Genomic DNA, 23,095 nt, shown 5'->3' on the forward strand with positions numbered 1-23,095 from the left:
TTACAGGGTATCCAAAGGGACAGAACGGCCATCCCGGCCCCTTCCGCAGGGCATTTCTGCCACGTTTGGATACGGGGACGATCGCCTCCAACTCGGGGACCTGGCGGCTCCACGGGGGGACTTTATCTCAACCTTAACAGCACACGACAGGGAGGGCAAAGGCCAGCTACCAGCCCGTGAGCCAGCCCCGGGTGTCCCCTTTAGTCACCCCCTCGGAACTATTTGCGTCCCCCAGCCTTTGGAGGAGCCACGGCACCCACGCAGGACGACCCGGCGCTGCGGGGACCCACACGAAGGGCTGCCCAGCCACGAAGCAAAGACACCACAACCCACGTTCCCGCCCAGCCTGCGCGACACCCCACTGCGCATGCGCCTAGTAACGCCCCCCCACCTCCTTGGGCTATTCCAAAAGTCCCTTCAGCGGAGGGGATGGTCTAAAGAGTGCAAGTTTCTTCCTCTTTACACCAACTTTAGGTAAGTATCAAGGCCGCTTCTCTAATAAAAGCATTTTATGATGATTTTAACGCGATTCAAAGCGTGTGTGGTGCAAATAAAAAGCGGAGCGAGCTCTTCGGCTTTGTATTTCCCCCCTCTCCGCGGGTAGGTTGGTCCAACCTAGCCGCCGTTCCCGCTGCGGAAGGGGCGGGGCTGGGGCGGGGCGGGTCAGGTCAGTGCGGGCGTTGGGCGCGCGCGCTGCGGTTGGTTGTGTGTGGAGCGCGCGGGCGGCGGCGGTGGAGGAGAAGGAGGAGGAGGAGAAAGGTGGAAGGTGGAAGGTTCCCCTCCGCGTCCCTCGCCTCGCTTCGCCCCTCGGCCCTGCCATGCCGCCGCCCAACCAGACCCAGCTCCCGGACTGGGACGGCCTGAAGCTCCGCGTGCGGACCCTCATCGGCTCCCACCGCGTCATGATCTTCAGCAAGAGCTACTGCCCCTACTGCAACAAGGTGAGGCGGCCGGAGTCACCCTCAAAGCGGCCCCGGGGGACAGCGAGCCGCGGACTGGGCCGCCCTCAGGGCCGCTCCTCTCGGCGCCTCGCCGAGGCAGGGTGGGGGGGGGTAGTCTTGTCGCCGGTCGGCACCGCCGCAGGGAGAGGCGGGCCTGGCCAGGCCCTGGGCGAGGCGAGACATCTCCTTGGAGGGGCCCGCCGGGCAGCCGCCCCGGGCGGCGCATGCCTGAGGAGGGGAGAGAGGAGGGTTTAAAGCGGTGCTGCTCCTTATGAAGGCCCCCTTAAGGATTTAGACTGTATTTTTGTAGAGCTATATTCCTCGCGCCAGATTAACACTGGGTGCCTCTGCTTGGGAACCCCCTTATCAGGCTTGAAATGAGGCAGGGATCCGGAGCGGGGTCCTTGGCGGTTCTTTCCCTCCGCCACCCGAACGAGGGGGGAAGCGAACGCGTGGGAGGTGCTGCGTCGCATGCTTGTTCTGCTAAGCTGCTGCTGTATCTGTTGCTGGAAGGTCGGGGTGCTGGTTGTGTTGCTCTCCTATTTAAGGTATGAGCATCTCATTAGCGTCCGACTTGGACAAAGTTATGTCTTCTGAGGAGGGTAGAAGTGATGCTCTCTGTTATTTTTGAAATTTGAGCTCAAAGGCTGATTATTCACCAAGAGAGTTAGATCTAAATTGTAGCCCTAATGCGTGCCTTATAAAAATAAGGATGACTTGTAATGAGAGAAAGTAAATCTTTCTAGCCCTGATCATGTTTGTCAATCTCTGTCTAGGTTTCACTTGCTCATGGAGCAGCTGTAACTGGTGAGCCAGTGGCATTAAACAAAAGCAGGATCTTCTCTAGACTAATTTTAGGATACCAGCAGGCTATAATCATAGAACCTGGGCATATGTCTGTAGGCATTGTGATTCTTGTGGATTTACAAAGAGGATGTTATGAAAACATTAGTTAAACCTTATAATACTGTATTTGATGTGATCAGAGTGGAAAAACACAACTGGAACTGTGGGACAGAGTCCTGATATTCTTAAATGGAACTTAAAACCAGGAAAGTACTCAAAGCTGCGCTGCTAGGTAGGTTAGACTCCCCCCCCAGTAGTGGAGGGGGCAGGTGTCCTACCATAGATGCTATGGTAGAAAACATGAGTAAAACAAAACATGTTCATTCACCACTTAACTGAGGTTTTTGGAGAGGGAAACTCTCTTAGATGAGTGGGTAGGCCAAACCAATGCCTTCTCTCTAACGATATTTTGGCAAATAGTTATAGCAAAGTAAGCAGCCCATATCCTTTTAAAATTTGCTTACTTATCAGTAGACATTTGAGCAAATGACATAATTGGAGGATGGCAGTGTTGTTTAAGTATAGTCCAGCTGACAGAAGTGGTGTTTTCTGTTGAGGTTGTTTGACTAAAGTGCTGTCCATTGAGAAATAGACCTTAGCGTTGTGTCCATCTTTATTGCTCTGTGTGCTTTTAGTGATAGTCATCTGTCAACTGTTGTCTTGTATGGCATTCAGTCCAATACTTTTTTGAGATCATACAGTGGCATGGTAACTTTTTAAAGCTTGTATCCTATTCCTCCTTCTGTTTATGTTATAGAGTTATTGCAGTGGGGCTAGACTAACACAAAGAGCTTAAGAAAAAATAGTTTTAATTGTAGTCCAGTAGTTAGATTCCAGATTAATATTTTTTCCTGAATTTGTTTAGAGTTTTCTATTAGTCAGGATTGCTTGCCTCATGGACACAATGAGCTCTGAGGAGTGTTATTTCTATTGCTTTGGAGAGAAGAGCAAATACCTGGAGCAGGTGTACTCAGGAGAGCCATTTCTAGGATGGAGAGTTGAGAGACCCTTTATGAATATTATTTGCTAAGGAACAGGTGATAAATTTGGAGAGGAGGAAGAAGAAATAATTGCTCCTGCAGGAAGGTTTCCTTGTCTTACTTTCCTGTTTGGGACAGGAGAGAAAGGAGATGTATGATGAAGAAAGAGTGTAGAAGAAGCAGCATATTGCAAAGGGAAAATTAGAAGAAGCAAGCTTATGAAGGAGAGAAAAGCCACACATGAGAGATCAAGTGATAAAACACACAGAAACATTTGCAACAGTTTGGGTGTTAACTTCCCCCCTCCTCCCCTCCCCCCCAAAAAAGACTTAGAAAGTAGTGAAAGGCATGAGAGAACAATGGGTAGCATAGCATTCTCACTAACTGGCCTTAGTTGGTAGAATTAATGGCATAGATATAATTTGAAAGTGTAGTTACACTGTGGGTGCTTATCCTATAATCACATAATTTTGAGCTCTTAAAGACAGAGGAGTGTGAAGGGTATGCTCTGTGTCTGTCTTTCACTATGAACAGTGGTTAGCTGTGTGCTTTTGGTAGGATTAATTAAAAAACGATGATATTTAGCAGTAGTGCAGAGTACCCTCATATTCTAGTACAACCAAATTAGGGTGTGGGGAAGAATTAATTGTTTCAAATGCAACTAGCTATGCTGGAAAAATTTAATACTTGCTTTCCTTCTTCAGAAAAATAGTACAGATTAAATTCTCTAAAGAATTCAGTAGTTGATTCAGTTTATTCAGGTTAGCTAGCAACATGACTAAGCAGTTATGGTGTTCTTTCTGCAAAGGCAATTTATTGTTCAATTGCTTTAGCAAAGCAGTAGTGGGAAGAGGGTGGTGTTGGAATAACTTCCTTGCCGTAGCTTGACTTGACTATTTTTAGATTTCTTATTACCCTGAAAAGACTAATGTTGAGTGAGATAAAAATGCATAAAGAAAATAGTTTTTTAGCACAAAGAAGTTCCAAGTCTGAACACTGTAGAAATTATTTTAAGAGCAACAGCAGTGGTTGCACAGAAGTTGCTGATTATTCTAGTTTTATGACTTGCTATTACTTAGTATGTTATATATCCACAGGGTTGGATAATGACCTGTCAGGTAAATTCACCTCTAAGTATTGCAGAATGTTAGCTGATATGTGAAACAGCAGACATGGGACATATCATATTACTTAACTTCACCATAGGAAGTTTACTCCAAACCTGCTTAGCTACCTTAACAATAGAAAGCATCTCCAGGAAGAGTTTGCTCAGGTGTTAGACCAATTCCTCTGTTCCCAAGAAATTTTCTACTGTTTAATATTAGCTGGAATATTTTCTAGTGTTTCCCTTTTGTTGTGAAAGCTAGAAAAGTTTAGTGGGTAAACAAGGGCCATTGCATTGGTCAAAAGAGAAGTAAATTATCCGATCAGTAAACCATGCAGCCTAATATCCTGGCTCTGACACTTGTTGGAGAAATTAAATTTTTAGGGTTGGAGGAGAAGAAAGGACATTTTCTGGAATGCTATTGCTATTTCCAGTAGTCTGTCTCAGGAATTTCTTGGTCTGAGGTTTGTTAGTTTTATTGAGTTAAAAGTTCTCAGTGGGCTGCTCTTTTATTAGTTGTTCTAATAGCTCTTCTGATCTCCTTGTAATTTTGGCTTCTGTCATATCGGGTGGCAGTAAGTTCTGAAATTTGTGTGTTGTGTGAAGGCTTACTTCCTTTTATTTTCAAATTTTTTCTGGTAACTTCATTTGTTGCTGTTTGCTCTACTGAGTATTCACTATTTCTCCAAAATAACTTCCTGTTCACTTTCTCTTACTCATGATTATTATATGCCATCTTTTTACCCCTCCTAATAGCTTTCTTTTCCAAACTAGAGGGTCATCTATTCTCTCTCTCCTGTATTGAAGACTTCATAACTCTGGTCATATACTTGTCACTTCTTCCTTTCAGTTTCATCAGCTCTAGCATAAGTGTGTAGTATTCATATAAAGTACGAAGGCTACTTCTTATTAGGATGCTGAAAACTGCCTGCTTTTTTTCCCTACTTCACGTATGCAGCAGAGAATAAAAATTGCATAAATGCATTGTCTTAAGCTTATCTTTTCTTGAGTGTACTTGTTCTAAAAATGTTCACTGTCCTTTTCCCCTCCCCAACTGCTGTTGCAATGTTTTAGCAGTAGAACATTTTAGTGTGTGTATATATGTATAATATATGTATGTGTGTGTATATATTACATATATATAAATCATTTTAGGGAAGGCAGACAGACTCTTCTCAGTGTTGCAGAGTGAAAAGGAAAGATGCAATGAATACAAGCTGCACCAAGGGAAATTCCCATGAGATAAAATGAAAATTTGTGGTGGGGATGGTTAAACATTGGAACAGCCCAAAGAGCTTATGGTATCTCCATTCCTGTAGATATTCAAAACTGACCTGGACAGTGCTCTGAGTAAGCTGACAGAACTTCAAGTTTGGCCCTGCTTTAAGGAGGGTGTTGGACCAGATGACATCCAAAGGTCCTTCCCAACTTTAATTATATAGTTGTGAAACTAATGCCATCAGTTTTAGAGGCAGAGGTTATTTTATTTTATTACTGTTATGTGATCTGGAGAGAAACTTGCTGTGTGGCAGTCGTATTGTGCCATGTGGTCGTGTTGTGGACGAGTGGTGCACTTCACTCGTAAGACGCAGCAATATGTTTTATTGAGATAAGATAGTGATTTTACAAAGTTGAATGGTAAATAAGACAGTGGTTTAACAAGATTCGATGGCAAGGTACACTCGGTTATTTACTGCGTGGAGGACAGGGTCAGACAAAAGTGTCAAGGAGACCCTCCCGTTGAGTCATGAGGTTCAGAAGGGACGTGCTTGCTTTCTAAACTTCTCAGAGGAGTCTAGGTGCAGCTGGATCCAGTCTTAGTCCCAGACTTGATCAGCGGTTTATGTCTAAGGATTATGTGAACAATCAATCCGAGATGCAACTTAGCAAAGTTTGAAGAGTTTCAGCATGCTATTAGTCACCAAGGATCTGCTGTGGGTAAGGAATCTCTTGATGTAGAGGAGTAACCTTGAGAGGTGTCCCAACTCCAGGGGAGATTCGCTGCCGTGCAGCCAGCTGCCATGCAGGAGAACTCAATGGGCTCTAGGCTGCAGTGCTATTTAGGGGCATGGAATTTGACTCATGGTCATAATATATTTGGGGTGGAAAAGATACCTTTTCTGCTGACCTCATGCCACGTAGGGGAAAAATATACCCCTTTTTGCTGATCTCATGCCCGTTTCCAGCCTCACCAGTTGCAACCAGTATCACCTACTTCTTCCTGGTCAGCCCTGGGCACTATCAGTTATTTGCAGTCAGCTGGAGCCTGAGATAAGGGAGATGGGTAGCTGCACTCTGCCATGCTTTGGGCTTGAGATCCAGGTGGGGGGGAGTAGTTGTGTGCTGCTGCAAATTGGTAGCAAATCTAGCAGCTTTACCTTTATTTGAAAAAAAAGCTGGAACTCCAGTAGAAGGCATTGAAGTACACAGGTTCTGGCATAGTAGCAGTATGGATCCCAGCAGCATAAGCTTATTAGATCAACTCAACTTACTCTTAGTGAAGTGCTGTCAATAGGTATGAGGTTAATCAGGAAAGCTGGTTGTGAGAGATAGTTTTTTCTGAATGAGGAGCATCTTTAAGTGTTTCATTTTCAGACTCCGTGCTGGCAAGAGGGCCCATCACACAGACCTTTTGTGTGGTAATGTACTTTAGCTTTTTCTGCTAAGGCAGTATTCCCTGCTTCTTGCTAGAGCTGATTTCAGATCAAGTAAGACAGTTATAACTAAAAGCAGAGATTTTACCCATTGCCTTACAGTATCTTCTTGCACAGGTAAATTGTCAAATTACATTTCAAAGGAGTAAATGCTGCCAGCTGTTATAGTACCAGTGCTGTGAGGTATGTCATTGGCCAACTGAAAGGACAGTTCACAATTTCAGTGTTGCCATTTTTACAAATAGATGTTACAGTAAAAGTGTCGGTTATAGAAAGCTACGTGGTTTGAGTCTGGTACCACTGTCCATGCAGAACTAACATTAGAAGAGGAACTGTGTTCAAATCAACAGAACATCTCAACTAACTTGTCATTTACTGTTTTGTGGGTGTTGTGTTTTTTTTTTTTCCTTTTAAAGTCTAGGCTTATATTTAGAATTCAGACTTTCATACTAGCTTCTGGATGTATGGAACATAGTGATACTGTATCTTGAGTTTGTCATATGAATGTAAGAGACAAGCAGCCTTCTAATGGCTAAGCATCTTTAGAATGCTTCTCCTGCTTAATGGAGAAGAATAACTATTGAAAAGTTTAAAGGTACAAGTGTTCTGGTATTAACTCTGTCAGTATTTCACAAGTAAGACTAGGCTGATTTAGTAAAAGAAATGGCAAACAAGTAAGAACCCTGCCTACAGCCTCGTCCTGGGGGCTAAGGGAGATATTATTAAACAGCAAACCAAAAATCAGAGCCAGAAGAATATTTGCAAAATCATCTGGCCTTGTCCCCTTGACTCAGGGTAGGATAAGCAGTAGTTTGAACATTTTTGACATGTACTCTAAAGCCACTCACTGATGGAGATTGTCATCTGCCTACTCAATATGTTCCGCTGTCTTGCCCTTAGGAAAAACATTTCCTAATGCCTGTTCTCCATCTCTTGATGCAGTTTAAGACAATTACTACTTATTCCATCCACCACCATTTATCATCTTCCCTGCAGCACCAATCCATTACTTACACAATGCTGTTTCTTTGCCCATCATTTCTTTGAGTTAAACCTATATTGTTGACTCTTTCATGAAAGTAATTGCTATCTGCTTGTCCTATATCTTTTTTGAAGTATAGCAACCAAATGCAGGGTGCAGGTTTGGTAGGCACAAGGTGTTATAGTGCTGAGTAAAGCTAAGCACATCTTGGAGAGTATTATCCTCTGTGTAGCTCTTCAATGCCTTTTTCTGCAATTGCTTGATACTGTTTTGTTTTGCAGGTAATCCTCTCTTTCCTGCTCTTCTCTTTTGTTATTGCTATCAAGGGATCTGGTTGCTGCTTTCTCTGCTCTTAATGCTTTTCCAGATGGCACTTATTTTCATGGCTTTTGGTGTCTGTCAGGGATGAAAAGGTCTGCAGCTAAGTAAATCTTATAAAGAAACTGTTTCTTAATGTCAGTAAAAATTGGAAGGATGCTGTGACGTGGAATGCTTAATCTGAATGTTGTTGAATAGCCTGACTGTAAGAGATGGAATATGCAAAACATAGTACTACTTTTGCCAGACTTTATCAATGTTTTGTAGTTAGTCCCTTAAAGGATTTTAACTGAGACTTAAGTTTTCTATATAAGTATGTCCAGCAACCAAACTTTACCGTGAACAATATATATCTGACCTTAAATTTGTGAAAGTTTTGCACTGCAGGTCTACTTGTGCACAGAAAAATCATGTTTGTTTGTGTTATAGGTAAAAGAACTCTTCCGTTCCTTGAGTGTGGAGTACTACGCTTTGGAACTTGATGTAACTGGTAAGTAGAAGATAGTCACCCAGGTTTAACTACACTTAGCAGCATGTGGTAGAATCTAAGGTGATCTTGAACTATCTGGAGGTTATTTAAAATTAAGATTAATTATATTATATCTAAAGATAAAAGAGCAATTAGGCTTGAATATGGATTTTAATACAGAATGCGTTTTTAATATAACTGAAGTTTTTGACTCCTGCACAAGTTAACTGATGGAGGATGTGAGAAATCTTTGATTTCTGTCTTTCAGGAAAAAGCCTATAGAATAGCTCTATTTCTCCTGACAGTTGTTCTTTTGTGGCACTAAATGAATTGTTAATATTTGACTTGGTATGTGAATGACCTTCCTAGGGGAAGTTGCTGAGTCATTGGAAAGAAGGGTAAATTCCAGTGCCTTGGTTGTTGCCAGTGCTAGGTTTTTTAAACCCATCCTGCTGTAGTTTTAATGCACGTGCAGTGCATGATGCATTGTTGTATGTAATACATGTAGTTTTAAAAATGAGTAGTTTCTAACATAATAATCAGTAAACTGATCTTTTTGCACCAGTGGTAACTTGTCAATTATGAACCGTTATCCATCAATTTTTTTTCTGCACATCAAAAAAAGTAAGATGGTTTAAGTGTTTGTGCTTAAGTAGTGTTTGGAAATGTGCACTTGTTTACTGATCCAAAGCATGTTGTCTTACTTATCTTTACTTTAACATAAAGTTGTAATATAATAAACTAATCATAGCCCAAGATATGCATAGTACAGCTCAAAGGGTTTTTTGACTTTTAACCACTTTCTGGAATTACTCCTAATTAGGAATATACTTCCTTTGCAGTTGCTGTAATTACTGATGCTAAGTAGATAGGGCCTTGGAGTAAAAATTTTTTCTCTGGAAGTGACTACTGTAAATTGTCCTTCCCTCATCTGCTGCTGTACAACTACTATGAAATCCAAACTGAGCCGACGTGGAGGTGTTGGTGATTGGGAGGACAGGTCAAGTCAGGCATAACTTTAAAACTAAAAGGTTTAAGGTATGTAAGGAAAGTATGTAAGGTAGCTTTGGGGTAAGCAGCAGGACATGTTCATTCCTCCTACCTCCAAATTCTTATAACACAAAACTTCTGTGCAAGTCTGCATACACTGGCAAACCTTGACAGAGAACTTATTCCAAAGACAGACGACTTGAAAGAAAAGCTGCCTGCATGATCTCCTGTGATATCCTAGACAAGAACTCTTGTCATTACCAAGTATCACATTGGCAGACAAAAGCTCTGATAAGAATGCAGGAAATATGGTGACTAAACTTACTAACTTTATACCAAGCTTTAGGACTTTTGGCTTAAAGCACCAATTTATCCACTGTATTTAAAGTGTGATCTTCTGAGAAGTAATTTCCGATCCACAAATGTGATACTTATAATAAAATTATTTTCCTGGTGAGCCTACATTATATTAGTGTCTAGCTCTGTAATACTTCACCTTGTCTTAGTTATTCTGTAATGTGTCTATTTTATATTCCTAGCTGACGGACCTAGTATTCAGCAAGTATTAGTAGAGCTAACTAATCAGAGGACTGTTCCTAATGTGTTTGTGAATGGAACACATGTAGGTGGATGCGATTCAACTTTCCAGGTAACTCTTCTTTAAGCATCGTTTGGGAGTAGACAAGACTATTGTGGGTGTTTGAGGCTTTTGGTTTGTTTTTCGGTCAAGATGCTTTTCTTGCAACTCAGCTTCCTCATTTGTTAGTGAGTTAAATTATTAGGACTAAAACATACAGGTTAAGTTTTCTATTATATTTAATTTTCTTCTTGAATTTAAGTCAAAGCAGGCAGTCTCCAGAGCTTCCAGAGCGTTCTGAAAATGTGTTTGTGGCCCTGAATGCAAGCTATAGAATTGAGGAAATAGGCCATCAGTAGCCTTGTGAATTTGCTGTTTGAACATAACTACACTTTTTGTGACAAAGATTGTTATGCAAGCAAAATGAGAAACACTTTTGAATCTTTTTTAGGACTCTGAGCTTCAGAATCACAGAACAATTTAGGTTAGAAGAGACCTCTGGAAGTTGTCTAATGCAGGGGTCCCATTGCAAAGCAGCTCAACTAGATCAGGCTGCTCAGAGCCTTTGACTGTACAGATATCAAGATTCAGGAACAGTCATGTTTTCTGTTGAGAAACTGAAGTGGAGACTATCAGATGGGATGACCTAGGTTAGAAAAGGCAGTGCAGTTCAGTCTTTATTTGCTCAGAAGTCTGTGGTAATTTGATTTTTTTTTTTTTTACAGGCTTATCAGAATGGATCACTGCAGAAACTTCTTGGGGAGAGCAAAGATGCAGAACCCTATGACTATGACCTCATTATTATTGGTGGTGGCTCTGGTGGACTTGCTTGCTCCAAGGTATGACATGAATCTTCTGTTAAAGAACAGGTTGCATATAAAACCTCAAATTCCTCATCAGTCACAATAGTATAAAGCAGGTGTATAGTTTGATTATTACTGTTCAACTTGTTAATGAATCAGTAGTGATCTAGCACTAATGTCTGTGAAACTATATGGGCCAGTTTCTGATCAGTTCCCAGTCAGGTCTTGATCTAAAAACAGGTTTTAGCTGCCTGGCTGAGGGTGGAACCAAAAGCTTTTCAAGTATCTCCTCTTCATGTGTAGAACTTGGGCACTTGAATGCTTCTAAACAGTAATCTGGAAAACCCACAGGCAACTCTTGAAACATTCCTGTCTGCTTAGGATCCTGGACCACCAATCATCTTCTAAAATGAAGTGTTTTCAGCTGTACTGTCAAGGAACTGGCTCACTCCTTACTTCTAATAAAGCAGCTACAAGGAGAAGTGGTAATAGATTGTGTACTACTGTCACAATTAACTGTTGTTCAAAGTGCCTCAGGACCTGAGATGCTGATTCAGTTTTCCGTCCTACGTGAAGGATTTGAACCCACGCTTCCCACCTCTCAACTAGTGTTCTAGCCATTGGTTTATGATTTTACCATGTGAGGTTACTGTCACAACCTTGCTGATTGCTGTACAATAGGTATGCAGTTTTCACTAGCTCAGTATAAGAAAGGTAGATTAAGGTGTCACTGAAGATAGCACTGGATACAGGCATGCATTGAATCTTTAGAAGAGTAATAGCTTTTTGAGGAATTTGAATTTTCTTAGCAGAGGAGGTAGAAGAGCCAAACAGTAGAGACTGACTAGTAGAAGAGCCTTCTATTAGTGCAAAATGAATCATAACCATAAATGAGAAGACGGGCTTTTTTGGTCAAACGAAAGTTTAGTAATGTTTACTTGTCTATTCTTTTACAGGAAGCTGCTATCTTAGGAAAGAAAGTAATGGTATTGGATTATGTTGTTCCAACACCTCTGGGTACCTCATGGGGTAAGCTGCTGCTCATTTGTATTTTATAGTGCTTGAGTGCCAGTGATGCATACTGAGTCGTTACATGTTATGGATTTGTATTCCTGGGTATTGGAACAGAATTCCTGTCATTCTGGAACATGAATAATGAAGGACTTTTCTGGCATGCCTGTTCTTCTAGACAGTTGCTTCTGTTTTGTGCCTTGCTAACTGTCTCAGTTCCTTATCAAACCAGAAAATGACCATATTGTGTGTGTCCATGTTTGTGTTCTTGTATTTGTGGGGGTTTTTGATCATTTATTTGGATTTTTCTTTTTACCTTTTAGTTCATCTAGTTCTATTTTGTGGACAGCTGATGTTGGCTACCTTTAAGACAGATAGATGTGTCTATATGTTTGTGGATGTGTCTATATGTCTGTGCAAGCCTCACCCTTCCATAACTAGAGAGAGCTGCTGCCTGACCTTATTAGTGCTACTATTGGCAGTTGAGAATGAGTAAGGAACTTCACAGGTCAATTTGTATTGAGTCAAAGTGTGAATGTGCTTTCAACATGTGTGTTGCGATTACAATGAGTAGGTGATACTAAACTGTAAAAATTCTAGGCTTTTTGCCTTCCTTACTTGCCAATTTGACTGAAATCTGAAGTACTCTGTAAATAAGTGTTCTGGATCTATGTTTAAGACATCACACTGTAGCCTTCTTGGTCTGATGGCTCAGGTAACTTAAATCAAATGCAAACTGGTAAACTGGGTGTGTTCTTTCATTGTGTTTTAAAATGTCTCTTAAAATAAAAACTTCATGCTTGCTTGTGTGCCTATAGGAAGCAGCACTGAGTGAAAGATGGGTGACTGACAAAGCACATCATAGGAGAAGGATAAATATCCTGTTCATGCTGGTAATAATGGGCTTTTTCCATCTTAGGACTCGGTGGCACTTGTGTAAATGTAGGTTGCATTCCTAAGAAACTGATGCACCAAGCAGCACTTCTGGGGCAGGCGCTCCAAGATTCAAGGAAATACGGCTGGCAATATGAAGAACAAGGTTAGTAAGAATGCAGAGGACAGACAAGGCAAGGTGCTGATGAGACTCTGAGCTTAAGATAGTTCTTGTTTGGACACTAGTATGATAAGCGCAGCGTTCAATAGCTTTCAGAAGCGAGTCAGAAAGATTCTTCCCTCTTGAGTCATAGAAACCTTTAGGATTGAAAGCTAATTGTGTTTTGTTCCCTGCGTTAACTGAATTAAATGAAAGAACATCTAGAATTGACTAAAACTTCAGATCATACCAAGTCAGGTAAATATAGCATAATAGCACAAGATTTTAATATGTGTTCCTATTGCTAATTATGGCTGTTTAGCATGTCATACACTGAATAAGACTTAATATCCTCTTTGAGGAGTTCATTACACTTTAATTTTCTTAACTGTGAAACTGATGACTTGTTTCAGTTAAACACAACTGGGAAATCATGGTAGAAGCAATTCAAAACTACATAGGTTCTTTAAACTGGGGCTATCGAGTGTCCTTAAGAGAGAAGTCTGTGACATACCTCAATTCCTATGGAGAATTTGTTGAACCACACAAAATAAAGGTATGTGCTGTGTTTAAAACTTCTCTTAATTATTTGGGCCAGGGAAACTTAAATTCTAAGGCTGCCTTTTGAAGTCTAACAAAGAAAAGGTTTCATCCCGGGTCATCCCGAAGTTGTCACTTGCTTCAACTTCAGTTAAAAGAAATCATCTCAGAAATAAGTTACGATTCAGATTAATGTTTTACTTTAGTACATGTGACTGTTTGCAAACCTAGTAACTGTTATGTAGAAGTAACATGGACATCTCTAAACTGAAGTCTTGCATCAATGAGTGAGGTAGTCTCACCTGCTAATTTCATGACTGAGGCCAACAGCCTGAGCCGAGAAAGCTGTAAAACCATCCTGCTTGGAAACTCGTAGTACTGAAGCACAAGGACTAGAAACAAACTCAGATTAAGCACTTGCATGAGAGTGCTGGTAGATCTTATGCTGTATCAGCATACAAATTAAACTACAAGTTTTGCAAGACAAAACATATGCTGACGATTTTGCAAGAAGCGATCATATTTTAGCAAGGTTAACTTAAAAGAAGTGCATATAGAATAATACTTTAGTCATTGGGTGCAGTTACCTGCTTTCAATATAAGTTTATGAAGGCTGAACTGCATGTGTTTCAAACCAAGAGAATGACACTGAGGAGGCAGTATGTTCTACTTACCTCATCTTCCTAACTGTTGTAGTGACCAGGTGTACAGGTCCTATATTTAGTAGCGTCCTTGGGTCTACGAATGAAGTAGAACAGACAGACTTTTGGCTGGATGTTTCTCAGGTGACTTCCTGAGATTCCTTTCAACCTGAATTGCCCTATGAATTGAAGGGGGAGAAAAATTCCCTTTACGTGTATTGGCAAATAGCTCAATAGTAAGAATGAAGGTGAAGTTTTGGGAGAGATGCGTTGCCGAAATGAGTGAAATTTCCCAAGACCAAGGGCCTCTACTGGTCAAGGAAATAGCTAAATTAGTTTCAGTTCTTTTTTGTTGGGGTATTAGGCTCTCTGAAAGCATGCAACTATTTTTTTTCTAACGTAAGCCTAAGAAGTAATTGTTATTACTTTGTCAGTGGTGTTTTGTTGACCTTTTGTTGGTGGAGGATAAAAAAACCACTATCTGCTGTGGGGTTTGTCATCTTAGATTGAAAGCTGCAGAATAATTTTAAAATAAGTAGTTGATATGGACAGGATGGGCAAATCACTTTAGGTATGCTAACTAATGTGGGAATATCCTGATACTCTGATTCAACCTGTTATTCTTCTGTGATCTGCATGGCTTCTCTAAATGCAGTAGGCTTTGCTTCAAATTGCCTGTTCTTAATTCTTAAACATACACACAAATTTTAGATTATTAATGAAGATTATGTAGTTCTTTTCATTTGTCATAAAGCCTATTCCTGATAATAAAGACTTTCTGAACTGTGTCTATAACAGGCAACTAACAGGAAAGGACAAGTAACCTATCATACAGCAGAGACTTTTGTCCTGGCCACAGGGGAAAGGCCTAGATATCTGGGTATCCCTGGAGATAGAGAGTACTGTATTACAAGGTGAGATGAAAAGATATCATAGACTGAATTTCATCTACTTGAGTGCTTGCAGAGGCAAACAAACCCATGTGGGAAGAGCCTTGCAACTTATGTTTCTTTTCTTTTTAGTGATGACCTCTTCTCCCTGCCTTACTGCCCTGGCAAAACTCTAGTTGTGGGTGCTTCCTATGTGGCTCTAGAGTGTGCAGGATTTCTTGCTGGTCTAGGTCTGGATGTCACAGTGATGGTGCGTTCCATACTCCTTCGGGGATTTGACCAAGAAATGGCAGAAAGAGTAGGTGCCCACATGGAAACACACGGTGTAAAGTTCATCAGAAAGTTTGTACCTGCTCAGGCAAGTACTTTTGGTTTCTTCTTTCCACGCAAAATAACCTTATTTCTTAGAATATGGAATAGAATATGCATATTAGAGTAGTACATGTAGGATGCGCGTGCTTTCTGGGAAGGTTTTGGCTGTATATGGGAATAAATGTTTTATGACACTAAGATTTTTATACTGCCAAAAGCTCAAGTTAGTAGGTCAAGGTTTAAAGTGATGATGCAAGTGGGCTGTGCTGTTTAAGGCAATTCTAAGCTTATGTATATTTATTCAGGTTGAAAAGCTGGAGGAAGGCATGCCTGGAAGGCTGAAAGTGACAGCGAAGTCAACGGAGGGGCCAGAAGTTTTTGAAGGAGAATATAATACTGTAAGCATTTCTGGATTTGACATATGGCTATATGCAGTGCTATGAAAATGTATTAAAATATTTTAAAAGCTGTTCAGGAGAAAAGTAAAGGGAAGCCTTGCTTGGCAAACTGTTGGCATGCCGACAGCTTACTGCTAGAAAAATGATGCAAAAGATGATTATTCATGTTGAATTTAGACCTGTCAGCAGAATCAGTGAAACTTAACACTTGGAATTTAGTTCATGGGAATGGTGCTATTGCTTCTGTTCTTGTTTTGATATTAATGTTTTGGTATTTTTTGCATCAAAGAAGCTGAACGTACGTTGGCTCTTCTCTTCTTCCCAGAACTTTTTAGAAAAGTCACTTCAACCATATGCCTTGTTTTTGTTTTTTTTTTTTTAACAAAAGCAAGAAAAGAGTGATCAGCATAACACTTCCTTGCATAAAATTGCTGCATGTAACTTTATTTTTTAGGTTTTGATAGCCATTGGTCGTGATGCGTGTACCAGAAATATTGGTTTGGAGAAAATTGGTGTCAAAATCAATGAGAAGTGAGTATTGCTCATCTCCCCCAGGCTACTTATTTGGATTATTCTCTACCTCTGACAATGATACTGGTGTTTTTTTTACATCCCCACTGTTAACACTGAGCAATTCAGTGAACCTTTGAAAACTTTCACTCCTGAAAAATGAATGAGTGCAATTATTCCTGACCTTCATTTCTTAAATATCTGTTTCATAAAGGAATTATTCTGAATGAACACCTACTTGTTGATTGCTGTGCTTAAGGAATAGATTTATATTTGCTTCATTTGGTAAGAAGCTATAGTTTAATATGAGTTCCCTTAAATTCAAGGCTTTATTCATTCCCCTTCTTTAACTTTTAACTTGCTCTTTGGTTTTAAGTGTACAGATTTCAGCACTTATTGGAGCTTGTTCTGTGTAAGTGAACTCAAACTTGTGATACTACAAGAAGCTGAGTAAATCTGAGATGACTTTCACCTTTAATAGTAGGCTCATAACGCTTCAAATGATACCCTAGCCCTGGAACTCATGTGGCTAGTTTGGGGATCTAAAGAAGCAGCAAACTACTCTCTTTATACAATTAACTTCCTTCTGGTTTCTCCCTGGTGTCAGTGTCAAAACTGGTGCAAAGACAGAGGCAGGATCATGTAGTTCAGGAGAGGGAAGGATCAGGATCACACTGCAGTAGCTAACAAATAAATCAACCTGTGTAAATATGCGAGTAATGCTGCAGCTTTTTTCCCCAGAGGGAAAAATGTGGAATGCAAGCTGTATAATCTTCAAGTAAAAGATCCAAATATGGATATAGCAAAAGGTCCAAATATGTCTAACGTCATTGTCGTCAGACTTGTGCTGTTGCTGGGGACAGAACTGGCCCACTGAATACTGAATTCAGTGTTTGTAAGAGGCAGAGGTAACTGGCTTGAAGAACTTCCTATTGAGGTAAAAAAGACATAAGCACACTTAAGTAAAATATGCTAAATAGTTGAAAATAACATTTGTTTGTAGCAGAACTCTTCTCATTTGGTTTCTGCTGAACTCTGAGGAAAGTCATGATATTGAACTCTGTTCTATTTTCTGTTTGCTTAAAGGAATGGGAAAGTACCTGTAAATGATGACGAGCAAACCAATGTGCCTTATGTTTATGCTATTGGTGACATCTTGGATGGAAAACTTGAACTTACTCCAGTTGCCATTCAAGCAGGAAAACTGCTAGCCCGCAGGCTTTATGGTGGTAGCTCTACAAAGGTAAAGCTATAGGAATACAATATTAATTTACTTCTATGTTCCTTGCCGAAGTATAGTAGTAGCTCACAGGAGTTGACTTGTCTGTACAACCATGGGCACAGAAAACACAAAAGCTGTGAGTGTTTTGTAAAAAGTATTGGTTAATACAACTCTTCCTCTCTAAAATGTACTGTATAGAACTGGCTCAATCTAAATATAATTTGTATTTTTATTTTTAGTGTGACTATATCAATGTACCAACGACAGTGTTTACTCCTTTAGAATATGGCAGCTGTGGATTAGCTGAAGAGAGAGCCGTCGAAGAATATGGAAAGCAAAACTTAGAGGTGAGAACACTCAAGACTTGTTTAACTTATGGCTTAGTTAATTCTCAGGCCTCTGGTTTAGACTCAGTATGTAGTGTTAAAACAAGGTTAGCTGAACAGGTCTTTGATTGTGGAAGTAGTGAAGTGGTCTCATTTGGCTGACAGACTTTTGGACTCTCAGAGTTTAGGAGCACTTGATACAACTAGAATGTTGTGTGGCTATTAGCATGCTGCTGAGAAGCATTTGACTTCAGGAAGCTCAGGCTCAAACTTGGACTGAAAATAGTATGTAGCTTTTCTGTTGTAGTGAAGAACAGACTGGCATTGTAATATACCAGAGTCTTGAGACAATCTATTTCCTACTTCTTCATTGGACCTCAGTTTGGAATGACTTTTCTCCTAATTTTTTTTCTTAGAGCTATAGTAGTATCGACCAAAGCTCCTTTACTTTTGATGCTAATTTCTGGTTTCTGCATTTCTCTGAGACAGTTTCGTTAGTGCTGTTTAGATGCCCTGTTTCACTCCTTGTGTCCTTGAAATATGTTTGGCATTATTTAGCTTTTGCTGTTAACTCTTTTGCAGAATAGGAGTAAATTCATAATAACTAAGTTGTTATGAATTTTGTACTCCTAGTGAAGAGCTGCTGTTGTTGCAAATATGATCTTAAAATGCCATATCTTAAAGGGGTAGCTGTTTTAATGAACTCTTTAAATCAGGGGACACTGAGTCAAGCTAACTGCTGACTTTTGGAAGAAAGACTGCTTGGGGTATGGGGAGAAAAATCACTGATCTTGTCCAGTATACTTTGTGAAGGTGTAGTGGGTTAAATTTTAAACTACCTATTTGTAAAGGTAGGTTAAAAATGAGAATTGTGTCAGACTGAACTACTTTATCAAATCTTAATACCCGTTCCTTGTCATCCTCCCAGGTTTATCACACTTTATTCTGGCCTCTTGAATGGACAATACCAGGAAGAGACAACAATACTTGTTATGCGAAGATTATCTGCAGCAAACATGACAACGTGAGTAACAAGCTGGTATAGGTGCACTGAGTGTATTCTGAAAATGATCTTAGTCTTTTGGTTAGTCTAAAATCATTATCTGGCCTGCCTGAAGCCAGTTCTACCCATTCTGTTAACCTACTTAAATGTTTGCTTTACGAGGTGGGAGAGCGCTAATTCTTTGGTAGAACAGCTGTTTGAGCAAGTACTAGCTTTTTATAGTACAGAATTTCATCTCGAGTTCCTCAGGATAGGCTTGTGAAGAAGTTCTCCAGACTTTTCTTCTAAGTGGATGCTCAGTAACTGTACAACCTACATTCTCACTTTAGGTTTCTGGACCTTGTGAGTTTTGCCTTTTGCAGTGTGAAGTTTTGTATATTCAACAGAAACTTAGAAAATATGTTGCTGGTCCTAGAAACTCAGTGATGTTGAACGGGATTTTTCTAGTGAATGCTGTGTTCTTGCTGCAAAAATAAGTGCTGATGCTGTCCAGTAAATATCCCAAAAGCTATCTGGGAGAACAGATATGCAAAGGAAGACTTTGGTGTCAAAATGACTTTTGGAGAGAAGGAATGACAGAATGAAAGTATATGATGTTTAAACTAAGAAGATGATGTAAGCTTTTGCAGTCTTCAGGAAAGGGTTAGGTAAGCTCCTAAAGAGAAAAGATAGTTTTGGGGAGGTTTTTTTTTTTTTTGGACGCTTGTTGGAAGAACTACTTTATATGGAAGGATCACAGTGGAGGGAGGGACTTCCTTTAGGTATCAATGAAACTTCTCTTTTTATTACTTATTTATTTTCCTTCCCCTAACAGGGGAGTAGGAAGGGAATGTAAGATAAATACAGTCTTCAAGTCCTTTGTATTACAAGGAATTAGTATCCCGTCTTGCAAATTATGGCCCGACTTGTGCTAGCACTTGTTTGAACGCATGGAAACAACTTGGAAAACGTTATTTTAAAACAAAATGTTCATCCTTCTTGATAAATCAATTTGTAAAGCAAGTCAGAACAAACTACACCTACTTTTAATTCCTTTTTTCCCCTATTGTCATTACTCTAGATCTTGCTACAGACACATTTTGTTCAATATTGGAACACATAGTGCTTTTCTCTTTCCTTTTTAACTAATTGGGGGAGGGAGGAAACAGTTAAGCTGTTCAGTATCAGATTTTTAACAGACTAAACTGGCCTAATTTTGATGTAGAGAAAGGTAATTCTAGATCAACATTATGAATGCGTTGTAGATCGACAAAATAAGTAGCTGACGAAACCATGATCTATTTGTTCTTGGACGCCATCTTTGAATTAACAGTGTTTCAGACTTATTTCTCTGTAATAGGATATCATCATTTGTTCTGATACACTAGACTGAAGTGAACTGTAGAACTACCCTTTCTTCAGAGTAGCCTTTTTTCCTCTTTAGGACAGTGCTATTGACCAGCTTCAGTAGTGTATAATTAAGTGTGGTAGGAGTTATAGCCTTCCCTGAAGAGCATTTGTTAAACTTTACCCTGTACTAATTCCTGTTTTGTTCTCACCTCTCTTTTTTAAAGAACCGTGTGATAGGTTTCCATGTTCTTGGACCTAATGCTGGCGAAGTTACCCAAGGTTTTGCTGCCGCAATAAAATGTGGTCTCACCAAAGAATTACTTGATGAAACAATTGGTATCCATCCAACTTGTGCAGAGGTAAGGGAGGACAAAATTCTTTTTATTCCTGCTATGAAGGTGGTTACCTAGATGCAAGAAAAGAATAGCAAATTGCATTTCATAATGAGATTTATTTAGCATTTGCTTAAATTCTAGCTGCAAAATACTGACATGTGGTAGAAAATGTATTTTAATTGTGCTCTGCGTCCTATATTTCGTTGTAACCATTCATAGAAATCTAATGCTCTTGCTTTACAAGAGGAGACCCAATAGCCTTGTAGATGACAGTACAGAGCAACAGTAAATAAGCTGTTGTTTTGGTGTCTTACAGGTATTCACTACAATGGATATTACAAAATCTTCAGGACAAGATATCAGTCAACGAGGCTGCTGAGGTTAAACCTGCTGTTTTATCTGTTTTCACGTTGTACACGCTTTGCTCTGTGGAAGCCCTAGTACATCCAACTGCTTTTGGGCAAAATATTTGCATCAGTACCACTGTATATACTGCAGCTGGGATAGGTGCTTTTGTAAGGCTTCCTGAGTAAATAGTGTTGCAAATGGAAACAATATTACAGCAGGGGAAACTTGAACTGTAAATCCTGACTTTGCTTGGAATCAGCACTAACGTGCTTTTTTGACGTTCTGGCTCGGAACCTTATTGTGAGGTGAGCTACGACTGACCGCCATGCAAGGTTGGGAGATGTCTTCATCCAGTCAGATGACTGAACTCCTGAAGGAAATGAAGTTGCACAAATTAAAGCTAACACTTCTAGGCTCCAGTGTCTTGTACAAATGCCCTAGACAGAGGATGAATTATAACCGAATGATTCTTGCCGATAGTTTACAGTTTACTGATTTGTTTTGATGCATTTTGTTTTACTTAATCATATAACCAGTTGAGGCAAGATAGCACAAGTTGGATGCAAGCACTGCAGTTCAAGCACTAGTCTCTCGTTTCAACCATTCTAAAACTTCGAAGTAATCTAAGACACTGCTATTAACATTCGTAGTTGTTTGACCTCAGGTGACATGTCTTCAAGATAAAAATTTCAGTGGTAGGAATCTTCCGTGTTAGGATTGAAGTGCATGAGCACTAGAATGCAAGACCTTGTCACATTGCTGTTGCTGTTCATGGGTCTCAAATTTGGTTTCAGCTCTCCAATGTGAAATACCACATAATCCAGAACTGTAAGTCAGTATTATGTGGAATATTGGAGTCTGGAGGAGAAGGGTCTAAGAGCAGTCCCACTCATAAAGCAAATGCCTGCCCCTGATGTTAATCTGCGTTGTATAGAATGTCTTTGAAGCATGTGTTGCAGCAGAGAACAATGAATAAGTGTGCTTTTCATGCTTTGTGTAGTGTCTTGTGTAGTCAGTAGTCTGAGGCTTTCTTCCACCCCTAGCATTCTGCTCTGGGGGATTTATGCTTGAATTTGGCTCTTCAGTTTTGTCCAAAGAGATGTTTTGGAAAACTATTCTGAACGCTGTATGATAGTAATTGAACAGTTTTTAACTATTTAATCTGTGACTTATCATGGAATTTGAAGTTCAATAAACAAAACATACAACATTTTATGGTGTCTGACCTCATGGTTTACATTGTCGTATACTTAAAAATTCTTGTGCTTCAGTTGTACCATTTATCACATGCAGTACCAAAATCTTTATAGACTTGTGCGTACTGGAATCCCTGAAATGGAGAAACAAGTTGTATTGCCACCTCTGGGGGCTTGCTCAAGAAATCTAACACGCTTCTGTTTGAGCAGAGAGAGCTCTGCATACTGAAGTTGAGGATAGTATACCAGGAGTCGTTTAACTGCAAGGTAGCTGAAAGATGCTAGGTGGAATCTAGCCGGATTAATAGCACCATATCTTGCTAAAAGTGTTCTGATGTTTAACTCATGGACACTTTTTTGAGACTTTGTTGTGGATGCCTCCTAGTACTGCCAAGTTAGTAGCTTGAGAATGGAGACACTTGCTGAACTGATGGTATTGCTTTCTTTCAGAGCTCTGAGGAATATCTTGTTTCACACTCCCATAAAAATATGGGTTTGAGCTGTCTGCTTGCTTTCACTTCTGCAGCAGTGACCTGAAGAGTGGCACTGCTAAAAGCTTGCATGTCTGAAAGCTTGTCTGTCTTAGGTCAGCTGTTGCAGTTTGAAATAAAGTAAGCACAAAGAGCAGCCACTGTAATCTCTGAAGCTGAAGTGAATGAACCAGAGGCTCATCTGAGCTGTTTTAAAACTCAATGTTGATCAAAAGAAACTGGTGGTAACAGGTAATATATATTATAGACTTTATGCAAACTAAACAGTTCAAATATAACTTAGGAATCACAAGGCGTTCGGAAGGCTTTGCGTTACGAGAAACTGACTGGTAATGGTAACATCTAACTTGTGTAGCCATGTTGTAAAGGAAGTAGGAGGGACCAGATTAAGTCAATGGTAACTCCTTGAATTTAATATTAAATACATAAGCACTAATTGAGTTCATTTCATATTCAGATTTGATTGGCAGATTTAAATTCAAGTTAATTGATCAATAATTACTGCTTGTGCATCTGTAACAGTATACTAATGATGCATGTTACTCTTATCTAACTTGCCCAGGCTATTAGCTCTTTATAAATGCTAACTTTGCAAGCATTGAGTATGCTATACAGTTAATTGTTTAAGCTTTTAACTCTTCATTTGCAATATACAATAAATAAGTAGTAGCAAGAGCAGCTTTTTTAAAATGATAGTAACTTGTCCATAGTGAACATCTTGCTTGTGTTTCATTTGGCTGGCATGTAAAGCAGAAGTTGCCATGACAACAAGTTTTAATTGAAAGCCAGAATTTTAAGCTTTACAGCAGATGTTCAACAAAAAACGTAAAATCTGAGAAGTAGGC

The 23,095-nt window shown here is 39.9% G+C and overlaps 1 protein-coding gene across 1 annotated transcript; it reads left to right on the top strand.

Moving 5' to 3' along the window:
- The first annotated feature begins 655 nt into the window (after positions 1-655).
- TXNRD3 (thioredoxin reductase 3) lies at positions 656-21,773 on the top strand. Its single transcript, XM_068907660.1, has 16 exons — positions 656-941; positions 8,256-8,316; positions 9,825-9,934; positions 10,588-10,701; positions 11,622-11,694; positions 12,596-12,715; positions 13,123-13,265; positions 14,689-14,804; positions 14,913-15,138; positions 15,398-15,490; positions 15,945-16,021; positions 17,087-17,243; positions 17,462-17,569; positions 18,477-18,572; positions 20,105-20,239; positions 20,532-21,773. Exons 1-16 carry the CDS (start codon positions 819-821, stop codon positions 20,592-20,594), a joined length of 1,815 nt encoding a protein of 604 aa, XP_068763761.1. The 5' UTR covers positions 656-818; the 3' UTR covers positions 20,595-21,773.
- The last annotated feature ends 1,322 nt before the right edge of the window (positions 21,774-23,095 follow it).

The sequence above is a fragment of the Struthio camelus genome, chromosome 14 (genome assembly GCF_040807025.1).
Source record: "Struthio camelus isolate bStrCam1 chromosome 14, bStrCam1.hap1, whole genome shotgun sequence".
NCBI lineage: Eukaryota > Metazoa > Chordata > Aves > Struthioniformes > Struthionidae > Struthio > Struthio camelus.